This window comes from Globicephala melas, chromosome 1 (genome assembly GCF_963455315.2).
Source record: "Globicephala melas chromosome 1, mGloMel1.2, whole genome shotgun sequence".
NCBI lineage: Eukaryota > Metazoa > Chordata > Mammalia > Artiodactyla > Delphinidae > Globicephala > Globicephala melas.
Genome location: NC_083314.1, coordinates 54347138 through 54362140, shown reverse-complemented (window position 1 = coordinate 54362140; position 15003 = coordinate 54347138). Strand labels below are relative to the sequence as shown.

Here is a 15003-nt window from a genome sequence, read left to right as displayed (position 1 = left end):
TGGGATCGTAGCTCATAGTATTATTACCTTGCTCAGAGAACTATTCCAGGATTTGGAGTTGTTTTTTGGTGAGCCCCAGGAAGGTACAGGTTGGTCCTCGGCACACCTCTTGTCAGTTTGCTGAAGCTTAGCCTGTTGGCTCTGATGAGACCAGTGATTTAGGGAGTCCCGGTGTCAGTGAGGAGCTGGCCCCTGGCTGGGCCGAGTACCTCTCACTAGAACGAGTTGGGTGATTGCAACACCCCAGATCCATTCAAAGCACACATTTTTATCTGTCAGTATGTTCAGCGAGTCCCAGGTACATCCTTGGTTGGAGAAATTAGATTACCTTTGGGACATAAACTGCTTTTCTCAGACAACTGATTGAGACCTTCAATTGCCTATGATAAAGTAGAAATTCTCCGACGTAGATGAAGGGTGACAAATCGAGGGAGGAAGACAGAAATTACATGTTGCCAAACGGATCTACCATGTAACGTTTTCATCCGAGTTTCTTATTTGTGAAGCTTAAATGAAATGTTCAATAATTTACAACGGAATCATCTTCTCCCAGAAAAATGCAGAGCAGAATTTAAAGTACTCTCTTCCCAGGCTTTCTGACTAGGTGATGTGGAAGTGAGACTTGCCTATGGGTTCCTGCCTGCCGCTTCCTTTGATTTTCAACAGCTTTCTTCCTGTGCTACACGTGAATTGTTGCTCTTTGCCAGCAGGTAAAATACACCTCTGCTGGAAAAGAAAATGCGTATCTGAGGCATACCCAGTACACTTACATATCAGCACTTGGAGGACTCCTAGGGATTTCTCGCTTTTTAAAGACCCCTTGCTCTCTACCAATGCTCACTTTATCTTTCCATCCAGCTCCTGCAAGTAGTAGCCTATGAATGGCTCTGTTCCCTTTCTTAACAATAGCTCAGAAAATTCATCTCATAGGAAACCACCGCTCTGCATCCCTTATAGAACTTCCTTTGTTCAGCTTAGAGGGTGATGCTTTTCTCAACTCTTTCACTGCATATCCATTCTTCTTTGAATTCCCAAAGCACACAGTTCATTCACTCAACAGACATTACTGAGGGTGTCCTTTGTGCCAGGCACAGGGTTGTATACTGGGGATACCAGGGTGAGCTGAATGGAATCACCCTCGTCCTTAATGAGATAAAAAGAAATCTGTACTGAAGAAGGAAATTAATTACTTACTGAGTACCCATAATATGCCAAGCAATGAGCTGCATGCAGTAATCTAGAGGAATAATGAAGAAAAAAGAGAGGGAAGAAAGGAGGGATGAAAATCAAAAGAGAATTTTAAGTGTCTGGTGGCCAGGAGGTCTATTATTAACTTTAGTTTCTTAGCGATTCATACCTGTTACCTCGTTTTCCCCTGCAGCTCTGCCAGGAGGGCCTTACTCATGGGTAAACAGAGGATCAGAGAAGTCCATTTCTTGACCAAGGTCACAAAGATAATATACAATAAAACTGGGTTTAGAACCCAGGTTCATTGTTCTTTCTGACGCATCATAGCATGGTCCCTGTCCCTAAGAGTCTTACAGGCTAGGAGAGGCGAGTGGAGTAAGCACATTGGAATTTGAAGGTGATTTTGCACTACACCATGGGCTGCTAACTAAGAAAACTATTTCAGAGTGGGGATGAGATCAGCATGGGCTGGAGTAGCCAGAGAAGGCTTTCTAGAGAAGGGACTTGAACCTTGAAAGCTAGCCAAGATTAGGAAAGGTTGAGGGACGACGGAGGTGTGGAATTTTCTGATCGGTAGGATGGGACATAGTGAGCAGGAAGAGATTAATTAGAGCTAGAGAGCAAGAGGAACTAGCAGATTCTCACCTGCACTGCAAGGACTGTGGGTGGGTGATAAAGACAGGATGACTCACTTCCCTCTGTTAGGAAACCTATTCTTCATGCTTCCTGCTGCTAGCAGGAAAACAGTGGGAGAAGGAGGCCCAGGAAACTGAGATTGCTGTGTCTTGCCAGCAGAAACATAAACAATACACCTGGGGTCTGCAGGCTTGATTAGGTTCAGATGGCCATGCAGAAAGATGGACCCTTTCCATCTCTGAATCCCTGGACTCATCTCCAGAATATCTGTGAAGTTCAAGTCTACCAAACTGGGGTTGGGGATTTGGTTGTCTCTAGTGCAGGGGTCCCCAACCCCTGGGCTGCAGACCCCTACTGGTCTGCGGCCTGTTAGGAATCGGGCCGCACAGCAGGAGGTGAGCGGCGGGCGAGCCAGCGAGGCGTCATCTGCAGCTCCCCATAGCTCCCCATCACTCGCATTACCGCCTGCACCATCCCCCCCACCCATCGTCCTTGGAAACATTGCCTTCCACGAAACTGGTCCCTGGTGCCAAAAAGATTGGGGATCGCTGCTCCAGTGCATTTGAAGGACATCTGCCTTCAAAGGGAGGGGCAAACTGATGACCCTGTCCCCAAGGAGCTTGCAGTCAGTCTCTTAGTTTTTATCACAATCATGCTATTATGTTGTTATTGTTAGCTTTCTTGCTGGTCTCCTCAGTAGACTCTTAGGTCTTTGGGTCAAGGGATTTGATTTTTTTAATATTTTAATTCAGTATGTCGTATAGTGAAAAAAAAATAAGATGCGTAGAAGCAGCATGGCGGGGGCAATGGTGGTGTTGGGAAGACTTCTATGAGAGAATATCTGAGCTGGATTTTGAAGGATCAGGGGACATTTGGTTGGGGAAAGGGCAGGCTGAGGGAATAACATATGCAAAGGTATATCTGGTAAAAGAACTCATGAAAACCAGGGACCTAATGTAGGGCCCCTCATAGGGAAATTTCCAGCGGGGAATTTGGGTACCAGACGTCATAGATGGGGAGATATTTGGAGACAGAGAATCTTCTGGGAACCCCTAAAATCATACCAGATAGGCAACAATCTACTTTTCAATGTACTGAGATGTAAGCTCCCAGGCTCCGCATTCTGATATTCTCGGGGAATGGCAGGTGCTTCTCCAGGGTTCCCCGAATGAGTCAGGCTTTGGAGGACATCTCCCCACTTTTTGGGTGGGGATGATGTTTGAGCATCAAGAGAAGACTCTATGCTGACTTTAAGGAAGGGACTGGTCCTACAAACTTATATTTAAAAAGAAAATCATAACACCAAGGACTGTTCTCAGATGCAACTTTCTTGTTGCCAGTGGGATGAATGAGGAACATGGGTCTTCACCCCCTGCCCTACAGGAACATCCCATGTCCGGGTGTTTGCTGTAAACAAGCATTCGCTGCTGAAGAAGTCAAAGCAGAAACGGAAAAATTCCCACCTGGCTTTACTCTTGGTTCCTTTGCACCAGCCCTTTAATGCAAATAAGGGGACAGATGCCCTTACATGCCAGCTGTGAGGAGGAGGACGGCGTGGAAGCCACTGCCCCTTATCTCCTCTCTTCTGCTTGGGTCTCTGCAGCCCCTGGAAGGTGGTGCTGTGCTCAGAGGGTGCCTTACCAAAGTGACCACTTGGGGTCACTGTGACTTCGCCCAAAGCAGGATGAGCACCATCTGGCCCAGGCCCCGGGCCCATTGCCTGACTCCTCCTCCTCAGAGGAGCCTGCAGGGCATTGAAGGTCTGGCACTCGGTCCGGAGCTTGTGCCCTGACATGTCAGGGAGTGCAGACAGGGTGAAGTGAACGTCAAGTGCCTCGGTCAGCGCTGATTTGCTAGCTGGACTCCTCTGGGGGTCTCGGATTTCTTCATGGAACATCTTCCTGTGGACAAGCACCTCGCGGAGCCCACCTTCTCACCACGAGATCTCCATTTGAGCCCCAAGGAGACGATGAGGGATTTGGTAGAGGCCTTGGTTTCCTGTCCCCAGCAACCAGAGGCCTGGAAGGCGGCAATTCACAGGGCCTGACTGGGGCATGCTTGCACACATCAGCCTTGTGCAAGTGTGTGTGTGTGAGTGAGTGTGTGTGGGGGGGTGTCGTGTGTGGCTGGCTGCAGGTCTTTGTTTTCTTGCGATCCATTGTTGCACCATGAAGTCTGTAGGAATCTTCAAGCCTCTGGGCTTCCTAAGCCCTGGTGATGAGTTTTCTGATTAGCACCTTGTTGACTGGAGATACGGGTAGTCGCTGTGCAGAGAGGCAGCTGGTTGGGAAGCATCATCAAGAGGTGTGTAGGGGGCGCCCCATTGAGTGGGTGAGGGACGTGATGACTGGGCCCCGGAGCGGGGTTAGAGCCCAGTGCTCACGTGGCCATACGGGCCAGTTCCTTTTGCCCTTCTCCTGGTCCTCAAGTGTGGGCTTCTGTTCCTGAGGGAGGACCAGGCAAGAGACCGTAGATGACTGAAGACAAACCCCTTTCCCCTGTTCGCAAAACACCGAAGACACAGGCTTTTCTGATGACAGGTTAGTGGAGTCCCCTCAGACAAGAGACCAGGGCAGTGTTTATAATTTGCATTGGTCACAGGCAGGGTTTTGGTTTTTTGTTTGTTTTTTGAATCAAATTCCAGTCAAAGAATGAAAATTTCCTTCCTTTCCTCCTCCCTCCCTTCCTCCCTCTGTCCCTCCACTAGGAGTTTTCTGTATGGTTTATGGTTTTTCACTGCTACTCAGAAAACAGTGATGGTGCCAGTTCCTGGTACATGCTTCTGGTTCTAACCTAGAGGGCCCTTGGTGAGCCTGTAAGGTACATAACACTCGGGGACCCCTTTGGGACTCCAGATATGGTTCACAGGCCACGCAGACATGGTCCAGGCTGAGAGGCTGAGCCTAAAAAAAGACTTTATCATTAAGGACGCAGAAGCCACCAGAGCAGAGAAAAAAATCATTGCAGACACCGAGTCTGTTGTTGAGAAACAAATTCACACTCCAGAGGGAATTTGCTGGGCATTGCCTAGAGAGAATAATGGAAAAGAAATGTTTGGTATTCTGTGCCCCAGCCTGGTCTCTGTGTTGCAAAGGGGGAGGTACATGATGGAGGATGCAGTGGGGTGCGGTGAGCCCGCCGTGTGACTCTGAGCCCCAGAGTCAGGAAGGGCTTGCATTCCACAGTGAAGGGGTAGGTGGCGGCTGCAGAGACAAGGGCTTCTGCAAGGAGTATCCAGTACAGATTCCATAGGACTTGAAGGACTTGGAGTCAGCTGGCTGTGAGAATAAAGGGTCTGTGAAGTTCTGCCTGGGAGAGGCCAGGTTGCCAGAGATCCAGGCTGAGTTTTGTAGGAATTAAAAACAATAAAAGGTCAAATGGCTATTGAAGGTTTTCTATGTACCAGTGCTCAGATATATAAATATATATGAGTTCATTGAATCCTCCCAACAACCTATGAGGTAGACATGATGTCCTTCAGACCAGGAAGCGGAAGCACAGAAATTGAAGAAATTTGCCCAAAGATGCACATCAGTGAAGTTGGTCTCAAGCCTGAGTGGGTGACTTCAGAAACCATGCTCTAAGTGAGTGCTTCTTGACCATTAATGTGCACACAAATCCCCCGAGGGGCTTGTAAAATGCAGGCTCTGATTCCACAGATCTAGGGGGAGAGGGCTCTGACATCTCCTGGGGTGATGCCCTTGCCACTGGACCCCACTTTGAGAAGCAGGGTCTCCACTCTGTGCCACACTTATTACAGGGGATCGTCCCAAAGCATCCGTTAGCTCACAGACCTTCTCCTCTGCCTCCTTATTTCTCCTCCTCTCCCGCCCCTCCTTCCCCCCACCATCATCATCACCATCATCCACGTATTGAGTACTTTGCTGTGTTAGAAGAATGGTCTTAAACTCCTTCAGTACATGATCTCATTAAAGCCCCATCAAACACTATGAGGTAAGTGGCATTATTCCCCTTTTACCAATGATGAAACAGAGGCTTAGAAAGGTCGAGTCAATGGCTCCAAATCCCACAGTGAGTAACTGGGCCTAGATACAGAGTCTAGAGTCCCAGCTCTTAACATGTCCCACAGGACCGAGCATTCAAATAAAACTGAGACAAGAGAGAATGGTACCTTCTTGCTAAGGTTGCAGTTATTTTTGACTGGGGATAAGGAGGGTGGGGACAGCTGAAGTTTCTAGTCCTTCATACTCTTTCTGGCCAGGGAGGAATTGCTTCAGATGAGCCTGGAATGCCCTTCCCACTGAGTCCAGGGTCTTGTTTTATATATACAAGCAAATAACTTGTTTGGAACTAAAAACAAACAAACAAACAAACAAAACCCCCCAAAACAAAAACAAGTCTCGGAAGCTGAAAAAACTCTCCTCTTTAGCATCCAAGTTGGAGAATGAGGGAGAAAACACAACTATTTAGAGCTGGGGTCAAACTTCTCACTCTTTTTGCCTTCCTTCCTTCCAGGTCCTTCCTTCTTTTTCCCCAGCTACCACAGCGAGAGTGCCAGCAATCCTTGTAATCTGCATCTCAGCAAGTACAGATATACTTGATTTCCTTACATTCCTATAATCTCTTTTTAAATCACATAAGGCTATTTGCCTTTATAAATCTTCCCAGCAGTGAGCTCCCTGGGATAATTATGTGTAATATATATTTATAATTTTATTTCATAAGCCCAATTCAAATATAAAAAAAATCAACCTATCTGAGCTCACTCCTCACTAATAACCTTTCCATTCGTTGTAAGTCTGCAAGATTTGACTGTTCCTTTCATGTTACTTCTTTAGTAGGAGCAGCCATGAAAAGGGATGGGGACTTTTGACTAGAATTCAGAACTGCCTTTGAGTCACAGCCCCCTTGGTAGCTTTGTGAACTCGGGCAAGTTTCCAAAATCCCTGAGTCTCAATTTCCTCATCCGTAAAATGGAGATGCTGACTGGGGCGCCTATGATGTGATGGCTGATGGCTGTGACATCCTTTGTTTACTGATGCGGCAGGCAATATTTTAGTTCACCTGTCCCTCATGAGTTGTTGTTGTGAAGATTAAATAAGCTAAAACTATGTGAAGATGCCTGGAATAACAGAGATGATCAAATGGATGTAGAATCTTCTTCCCCGCCCCCCGCCCCCGGTAATGGGAAATAATAGGATGATTATTAGTAGGATGTGACTGAGTTCTTCTCTATATCTCATGATTTTAAAGTGTGTCCTCCATCCAAACAACTAGCCATCATCTTTGTAAAATTGCTAATTGCCAAAGCAGCCTGCAGCTCTGGGCAGAGATGGGCTGCGCCTAGAACCAGTTCCCTCCTGTATCACTGCAGGGGTTTTTGTTTAGCTTAATTTTTGTGAATGTCTCCAGCTCTCTGTAAAGGCTCTGTGCCAGATGGTCTGTTCCTGCTATGTTTAATTCACCCCCATTAACCTGCTTGGTCAGCATATCTTTCCATCTCCTTGCTGTGTTTGAGGAGTGCGTCTGTTTGGAAAAAACATTTATTATATTTACTTTAACTGGCCTCATTTGGCAACGTGGTCTGGGATTTCAGTTCAGGAGGAAAACAGAGTTGATTATACTGCCCTTGTTTACTGTACGCACTCTTCTGTGTGGATCTCTTGTCTACTAATGCTTTTGCAAGAAGCCAAGACACAGGATAAACAAAGTCTCTGCGAGCATACTGGTGGCCCCTGGTCCATGGCTGCTTTGCACAGTCTCCATCTGAAAACTGTGCCCCACATTTCCAGCCATCTACCTTTCAGCAAAGTCCAGCAGGTAGGTTTTCCTGGCGGGTGTGTCTAAGGCCCCAGGAGGAGCACTGGTTGGACGCCACATCCTCATGGGGACCCTGAATGCTCCCCAGCCAGGCGTCATGGTGACCTGGGTCATCGTCTTAGTTCATACCACCATTATCTCTCTCTTTGACTCCGTGCAGCCGCCTGACCTCTCCCTGCCTTTGGCCTTGTCCTCCTCCTGTCTGTTCTCCACACTGTAGCTGCCCAAATCTGGTCATTGCATCATCTTATTTCAGACCTTTCAACAACCCTCCACTCACACTCTTTATAGGGTACATAAGGCATAACCGGCTCTTACCTTATCACTGGCCTCTTGTAGCCTATGCCCCAGTCATAGTGAACATGTGCAGTTTCTCTCATCATTCATGCATGCGTTTATTCATTCGTTCATCACTTATCCAGGACCTGTAAGTGCTAGATGCTGTGCTGAACGCTGGGGAGTCATGATGAGTGAAACCAAATATGGTCCCCCTTTCACAGAGTTTAGTCTAAGATGGAGACTGACAATCCAATAATCACACCCACAAGCGTACAGTGATAACTTGAGGAGTGCTGTGAGTGGTAACCAGTAAGATGAGGCTGCCAGACAGGATGACCTGACCTCGCCTGGGGACCAGGGAGGGTTCCAGAGAAGTGACAGGTGAACTGAGAGCTGGAAGGGAAGCAGACGTCACGAGGTAAAGAGGGTGGTGGGAGAGGCTGGCAGGTAGAGGGAACAGCACGTGCCAAGCACTGTGGCAGGAGGGAGAAGGTGTTTGAGGAACTGAAAAAAGTAGACTTGTGCGCCTGGAGCACAGGGGGCACCAGGGAACGCGGGAGGGAGAGGAGACTGGAGAAGATGGTAAGGAAACCAAGGCCGTTCAGGGGTTTGGAGTTTATCCCAAGAGCAGTCGGAATCCCTGAAATGGCTGCAAAATGGGATGGCATAATCAGAAATGTAATTTTTTTTTTTTTTTTTTTTTTTTTGCGGTACGTGGGCCTCTCACTGTCGCGGCTTCTCCCATTGCGGAGCACAGGCTCCGGACGCGCAGGCTCAGTGGCCATGGCTCACAGGCCCAGCCGCTCCGCGGCATGTGGGATCTTCCCGGACCGGGGCACGAACCCGTGTCCCCTGCATCGGCAGGTGGACTCTCAACCACTGCGCCACCAGGGAAGCCCTGGAAATGTATTTTGAAAAGATAACTGATGGAGTGAAGAGGAGAGGAGAGCAGAGGGGAGAGAAAGTGGGGAGGTTATCGCAGTGGCGAAGACAAGATAGGGTAGTAGCTTAGACCAGGTGATGGCAGTACAATGGAGAACAGCAGACGTATGTGATAGGTACTTTAGGGATTAAGTCAATGGGATTTGGCGACAGTTGGATGTGGGGTTGGATAGCCGGGGAGAGAGCTGGGAGGGTATGGACTCAGGAACTGCCATGCCCCCAGGACCTTACTTACCTGTGAGCGTGGCTCTGGTGGTTGGACCGATGCTCTTGGGGACCAACAGCTCATGGTACTGCTCGCCTGCCAAGGTGCTGTACACAATCTTGTACTCCTGAACCTCTGCTTCACTGTTGTCCCACTCAAGGTCAAGGCTGGTTGCTGTGCGGGAACCAAGCCGCAGGTTCTTGGGGGCGTCAATCTCTAAAAAATTCCAGACATCACCAACATCACACGGGATAATGTGCATTTGTCATGCATCTTGAACTTGAACAGGCTTTGGGGTGAGAGTCCATGACCCTCTGCCTCATGTTTGAGTGAACCCAGGGGCTGCCCCTCAGCTTTTGGTCTGCCAGGTTGGCCATGACAGATTACGTGGGCAGGTTGGAGAGTTTTACTCAGGAGTTAGATATCAACACACTTCACACGTCCCCCATTCCCATTCAGGAGTTCTAGTGGTGTTCTAGAAATTGAAGAATGAACCAGTTAGTATCATAAGGTTGAGACTAAGCAAGAGAAACCCTGGAAAGTGGAAATCAGAGATGGCATCCAAGTGATTAAGATGAAATAATTTCAAATTTGATCACTGAGCAAAAAGCAGAGGATTGACTGCAAGATTTTTAAGTATAAGATGCCTTCCCCTGGATTTACTTGCATAGACACTGTTGAAAGTTTTGCATGTAGAGAGGGGATGTGATGTATTGGAAATCAGTCAGCTTTAGAGCCAGGTCCCAGTTTGAGCCCTACCTCCAACTCTTATTGTAATGGGACCGTGGGCAAGTCTTCATCTCACTGGGTCTTGATGGCCACATCTGTAAAATGGGCTAATAATACTGCCTTTTCAGGGAGTTGTACAAATTAGACAATGCATGTAGAAGTGAGTAGCATGGTCCTGGTACAAAATTAGGTGCCCAAGTCCTGGGCTGGCTTCCTGGTGCCTCCAAAGCTCTCCCTGAGTTCCAACAATCTGGTGCCCCCAATGCTTGCTCCTTGGGGTTCCAAGAATTCCACAACAATGAAAAGACCATTGGCATTGGGGTCTTTTCTGCAGTTGTGGGGGGCTGGTTCTCTCTTCCAGGACTGATCATCTCTTCAGGCTTATTTGAGCAGAAACAACATAACTTACTGGATAAGAAGGTGCTGTCTTGACAACCTGCCACTTAAAAAGTTCCAAATAGGTCTTGACTTTGAGACTTGAATTTAACTTTGGAGTGGACCAGCCATTTGTTCTGGGAAAACCTCAAGTGGACTGTTTTAATTTGCAAACGCCAGGCAAGTCTCCACCGATTGTTCTTTCAGAAGATGGGACGGTTGTGAATCAATCTGAGTGCAGCTGCTGCAGGGTGAGAAGTGTTCTGTTTAGTGATGTAAATTGGGTGAATCTTTTAGCAGATTTATGGCTCTGCAGCTTATTTTTCTGAGAAACGTTTCCTTACTCAGTGTGGGTTTAGCATGCTGGAAACTGCATTATCCACGTGCTGTGTGTGGGATTTCTCGAGCAGTTGGATGGAAAGAGGAGCTTGAGTAGAGGGGTATGTAGGAGGAATGCTCTGGGCTGCAGATCCCTAAATCTCACGTGGGAGGAGAGGCTGGCAAAGGACTGGGTGGGGCTTGGGGGGTGTGTGGCCTGAATGGAACTGGAGCAAAAAGAGATTCACTTAAGGTTCAGGTTGAGTCTTGTATTTACCTACTGCTCTTCACAACTAAAGACCTCAGACCTGGGAAATGTTTGTTAGACTATGGATTTGTTTTTTGCTTTTTTGGCCTTAGGACCTGTGCCCTGTGGATAGGCAGCAGTGTTTCCTCTGAAGGGACTGGACATTTCCAATGTCAATGATCCCCAAGGAGATCAATCCTGAGAATGAGGGCTGGAGAAGGCAGGTGTCTTAGGACTGGGGTGGAGTGAAATGGTTTGCTCCCCCTAGGTCTTGAAGCCTGACCTCTAGGAGGCGCAGCTGAAGGGCACCCTGGCAAGTGGGAGCTGTGCTGGTCTCTGCAACACACCAGCAAGCTAGGGGCAAGGTAAAGCCAGGTGTCCAGTGGGGGCCCTGTGGAGAGGCTGCAGCTGTAGACTCTCACCTCTAAAACATAAATTAAATCAAGCAGTTCTGCTGAAAACTTTCCGCGGCTTCCTATTACGAACTCCTAATCGTGTCAGGGCTCTACGTGATCTGGCCCTGCCTGCTTCTCAGGTGGCACCTTGGAACATTCTACGCTTACTCACCGTGCTCCAGCTGCACTGCCTTTCTCCTACTCCTGAATCACAGCAAGCTTATTCTCACCCCAGGGCTTTTGCACTGGTTGGTACGTTTGCCTGGAACGCTCTTCCCCAGACCCTCACATGACTGAGGTCACTTAGGTCTTGGTTAAAACTTTAGCTCCTCAGAGAGGCCTTTCTGACTACTCCCTCTGTATCATCCATTTCATTTTTTTAGCATAATCCTCGTGATTGAAATGATCCCATATGTTTCTTTCCTTCTTCCTTATTTAGTTTCCCCCCCTGGAATGTAACTCCTGTGAACTGAGATCTTATCTGTCTTGTTCATTCTGCATCCTCACTGCCTAGGATAGTGCTTGGCACCTACTAGGTGTTCATTAAGCACATGTGAAGTGGCTGAATGGGTACTGGCAGTTCTCTGTCTTGTCTGCTCCCTCAAAGCCTTTGGGAAAGTCTTGTTAAATATTCCAGCTGGGGACTTTGAGGATGCTTGGGGCCAGGTGGTACAGGGACAAGAACAGCTTTGACTGAGGGCAGCTGGTCTTGGCTGGCTGACAAGGGCCATCCAGGTTGAACTTGTGGAGGCATTTCCTGGAGAATCCTGGAGTACAGTCCCTGCCCAGCAGGTGGGAGCTCCAGCTGTTGTGACTTGGGCCTTTGTTGCGTTTCCTGGGGCTGCCACCACCAAGGGCCACACACTGGGTGGCTTCAAGGATAGAAATGTATCGTCTCACAAACTGGAAGTCTGAGATCAACGTGTTGGCTCCCTTCCAAGGGCTGTGAGGGAGAATCTGTTCCGTGCTTCTCTCCTGCGGTTTGCCAAAGGATCCACCAAAAGAGTCCCGGGAATGCCCCCGTGAGGGCAACTGCAACCAGAGCTACGGAGGGCAGGGAGGTTCGGGAGACTGGCCTCCGGGTTTCCCTGGGCGGCCTTCTCTCTAACCATTGGCCTTAGTGGGCTTCCATCGGTGCTTTCCTTTTTCCGAGCGGCTCTAAGACCCAGACAGATCTGCTCACCACGCAGGAAGCAAATCCCCGTTTTAATTGCCTGTGCAATTAGTGCGCTCCTAGTGTTGAAGCCATCACCTGGAAAAGCACTTTGGCTAATTTGAGTTTAAGCAGAGCTCTGAAATGACTGAGGGCCCTGCCGTGAGGGTCCAGGCACCTTCTCCTCATTCAACCAGCACCTGCCAACCCCAGGCCTTGAGAGCTGGGCTGCAAAGCTGTCTGCGGCAACGCACCCCACCCCTGTTGCCCCCTCATCCGCTTCGGGCAGAGGGGGGCAGCTTGGAGGTACGGGCTGCTGCTGCCTGCAGAAGGTAGCCACCTAGCAGCTGCCCATCCTCCAGGCAACCGCAAACAGAGAATCACGCAACGAACGGAAACTCCGGGGGAGCTTCTAGGAGGCAGAATGTAATTGTCTTGATTGGAATTTTCCTGGGCCACCAGCCAGTCCTGCTTCCATCTCGTTGACGTAAACATCAAGAATTATGCTTTCCGTCCTGCTGCTGGAGAGCTCTCGTCTCATTTTCTGCCTCTTCAAACTCCTTATCTGAGTAAAGCACAAAGAAACCACTTTTCACACAAAAACTGTGTTGAAATTAAAAAAGAATGCAGGACTCATGGCCCTCAGGAGGTCCCAGCACCAGAGCAGACCGTGTCCTGGGGGTGCAAAGGCTGGGGGGTGGGCAGGGCTGACCTTGAATTCACCAAGAAGGGAGCTTGTGTGTGAGGCCCTGAGCAGTTTTGGTTCAGTGTGGGAAAAGACGGCAAGAGAAATGGGCAGAGTGTAGTCCCTTTATTTTAAAGACATATGCACAGTCACTGGGGATCCCAACGTGTGTTCAGTAAAACATCTGACCAGCGACCCGTGGCTGGGGTGGAGTCTAACACAGGGGCTGGAGAGCAAACCTGAGAGGGCCTCTTTCAGAATCAAGCTGCCGTCTCTGGTTCGTCAGTGTCCATGCTTGCTCCCTTGTAACAGGGAATGTTTCCTTTGGGGTGGAGGGAAACCCGTTATGAGATTCCCGGCCTCCCTCTTTCTTCTGCTGGGGAAGACGGACTTGCTTCCATGGTGAGTTTTGTGGCAGGCCTGGGCACGGCCCTCCTGCTACCCTCTCTCATGGGAGCCGTCTGCACATGGGGATCGGCCTCTGCTTGTTCCTCTGTGCTGTAAGCCCTAACCTGCGTAGCCCCACAGCTTCTGCCAGATGGGGGTCTTGCCCAGGTCCACAGGGTTCATCCTTTGGCGAGCCCATCCAACACTAAGCTACATGCTCCAGTCTAGGGGATATTTTGGCCTCCATCTGTCTTACTCTTTGCCTTATTTATCAGCTGATTTTAAACACAGGTGGAGGGTAATGGTGCTGTTTATTGAACCTCCCTGCAGCCCCTTGGCTGGCTTACCCCATCCCGTAACAGACGCTTAGGCCACCACTCAATGTAGGATGCCTGAATTAGTGATTCTCCTACTTTACCCCATCAGGAGATGCTGGTTCTTAGATCTTACAGAAGCCGGCCGTTTCCTTTGATCTCTGCAACAACTGGGGAGTTGTCGGAGACATTCCTTGATGTGTGACCACCCCCCTGCTGCCCCCCAACAGGGCAGAGAGGCCGAGACTGGGTATCTGGGTTAGACAGAGACTCACTGTCGGATCACAGCCCCCAATCACCCAGTGAGAGTGCCAGGGAGCCTGTCTTTGGATGGTGCCTGACCTTCCTGTCCACTAGCTGGTTGGCCTGATGGGCTCCTAGAGAGCCAGGGAGCAGGTCGTGAGGTCTGGCCTTTCCCGACTATTGGAGCCGGGTCTACATTAGCCTTCTTGCCGGTGCCCGCAAACGGCAGGATGAGTCACAGGCTCTCAGGTGGAAGGCCTGCTTCCAGGCGCGCAGGCCCGGCTTTGCACAACTCCAGGGGGCGCTATTGTGCTGGTGTAGTCACCGTGGATTTATGCAGTCATTACAGCCATTTCCGGCAAATGGCAATAAAGTGACTCCAGGAAGGGGTACTGAACCCTCACAAAATTTCCCTTTGGGCTAGCGATGGGGATGTCAAGTGACTTCAGGACAAACTTTTCATTTCATAAAGGAGAAACCTGAAACCTGAGGGGAAGAGACTTCTGTCAAGTCACAGATCTGGCTGGTAGCAGAGGTAGGACAGGAACCCAGCTCTCCCATCCACTGGTGCTGTGCGCTCCTCTGCCCTGAGATGTGACCTCACCAGGATGCCCTGAAACCTCTCGCTTCCTTCTTGCAGTGTCTGTGATACGTGGATGCCCAAGCACACGTCATCTCTCTCCCTGGATGCCCCTCTTGCCATGAGGATACCAGCTGGCTCAACACCCTCTCCCCTCCTCAGGCTCTGCTCCCCGCCCCTGCCCCACCCCACCTACAGCCTCACCTGTTATGAACTGGGTGGTGGTGGACTCGCTCTCGTTGGTTCCACGGACTGCGCTGACCCACACCTCGTATTGGGAGCCGGGCCGCAGGGCCTGTACCGAGTACTGGCTCAGGGGAGGCTGCAGTCGGAAGGTGGTCTTCCCGCCTTCCCCGCCCACCAAGCCGTACTTCAAGAGAATGAAATCGACTTTGGCTCGAGGTGGGGTCCACTCCACGAAGGCTACAGTGTCGGAGACATCTCGAACCAGGATGTGCGTGGGCCCATCAATGACTAAATGAGAAAGATCCAATAGAAAAAAAAAAAGTTTGAGAAGTGAGCCTCTGACTGAAGCTCTTTCCTTTC

General features: G+C 49.5%; 1 protein-coding gene across 2 annotated transcripts in view; it reads right to left on the bottom strand.

Moving 5' to 3' along the window:
- Window positions 1–15003, bottom strand: part of TNR (tenascin R) — a 425980-nt gene that overhangs the window by 46323 nt on the left and 364654 nt on the right. For both annotated transcript variants that reach the window (XR_009563440.1, XM_030875407.2), the window contains exons 8-9: window positions 14662–14931; window positions 9062–9247 (exon numbers count right to left, since the gene is read on the bottom strand). Coding sequence is in view for 1 of the 2 variants with exons in the window: in XM_030875407.2 (XP_030731267.1) it covers window positions 9062–9247; window positions 14662–14931 (456 nt within the window). In the remaining variant the exon portion in view is untranslated. The remainder of the gene's footprint in view (window positions 1–9061; window positions 9248–14661; window positions 14932–15003) is intronic.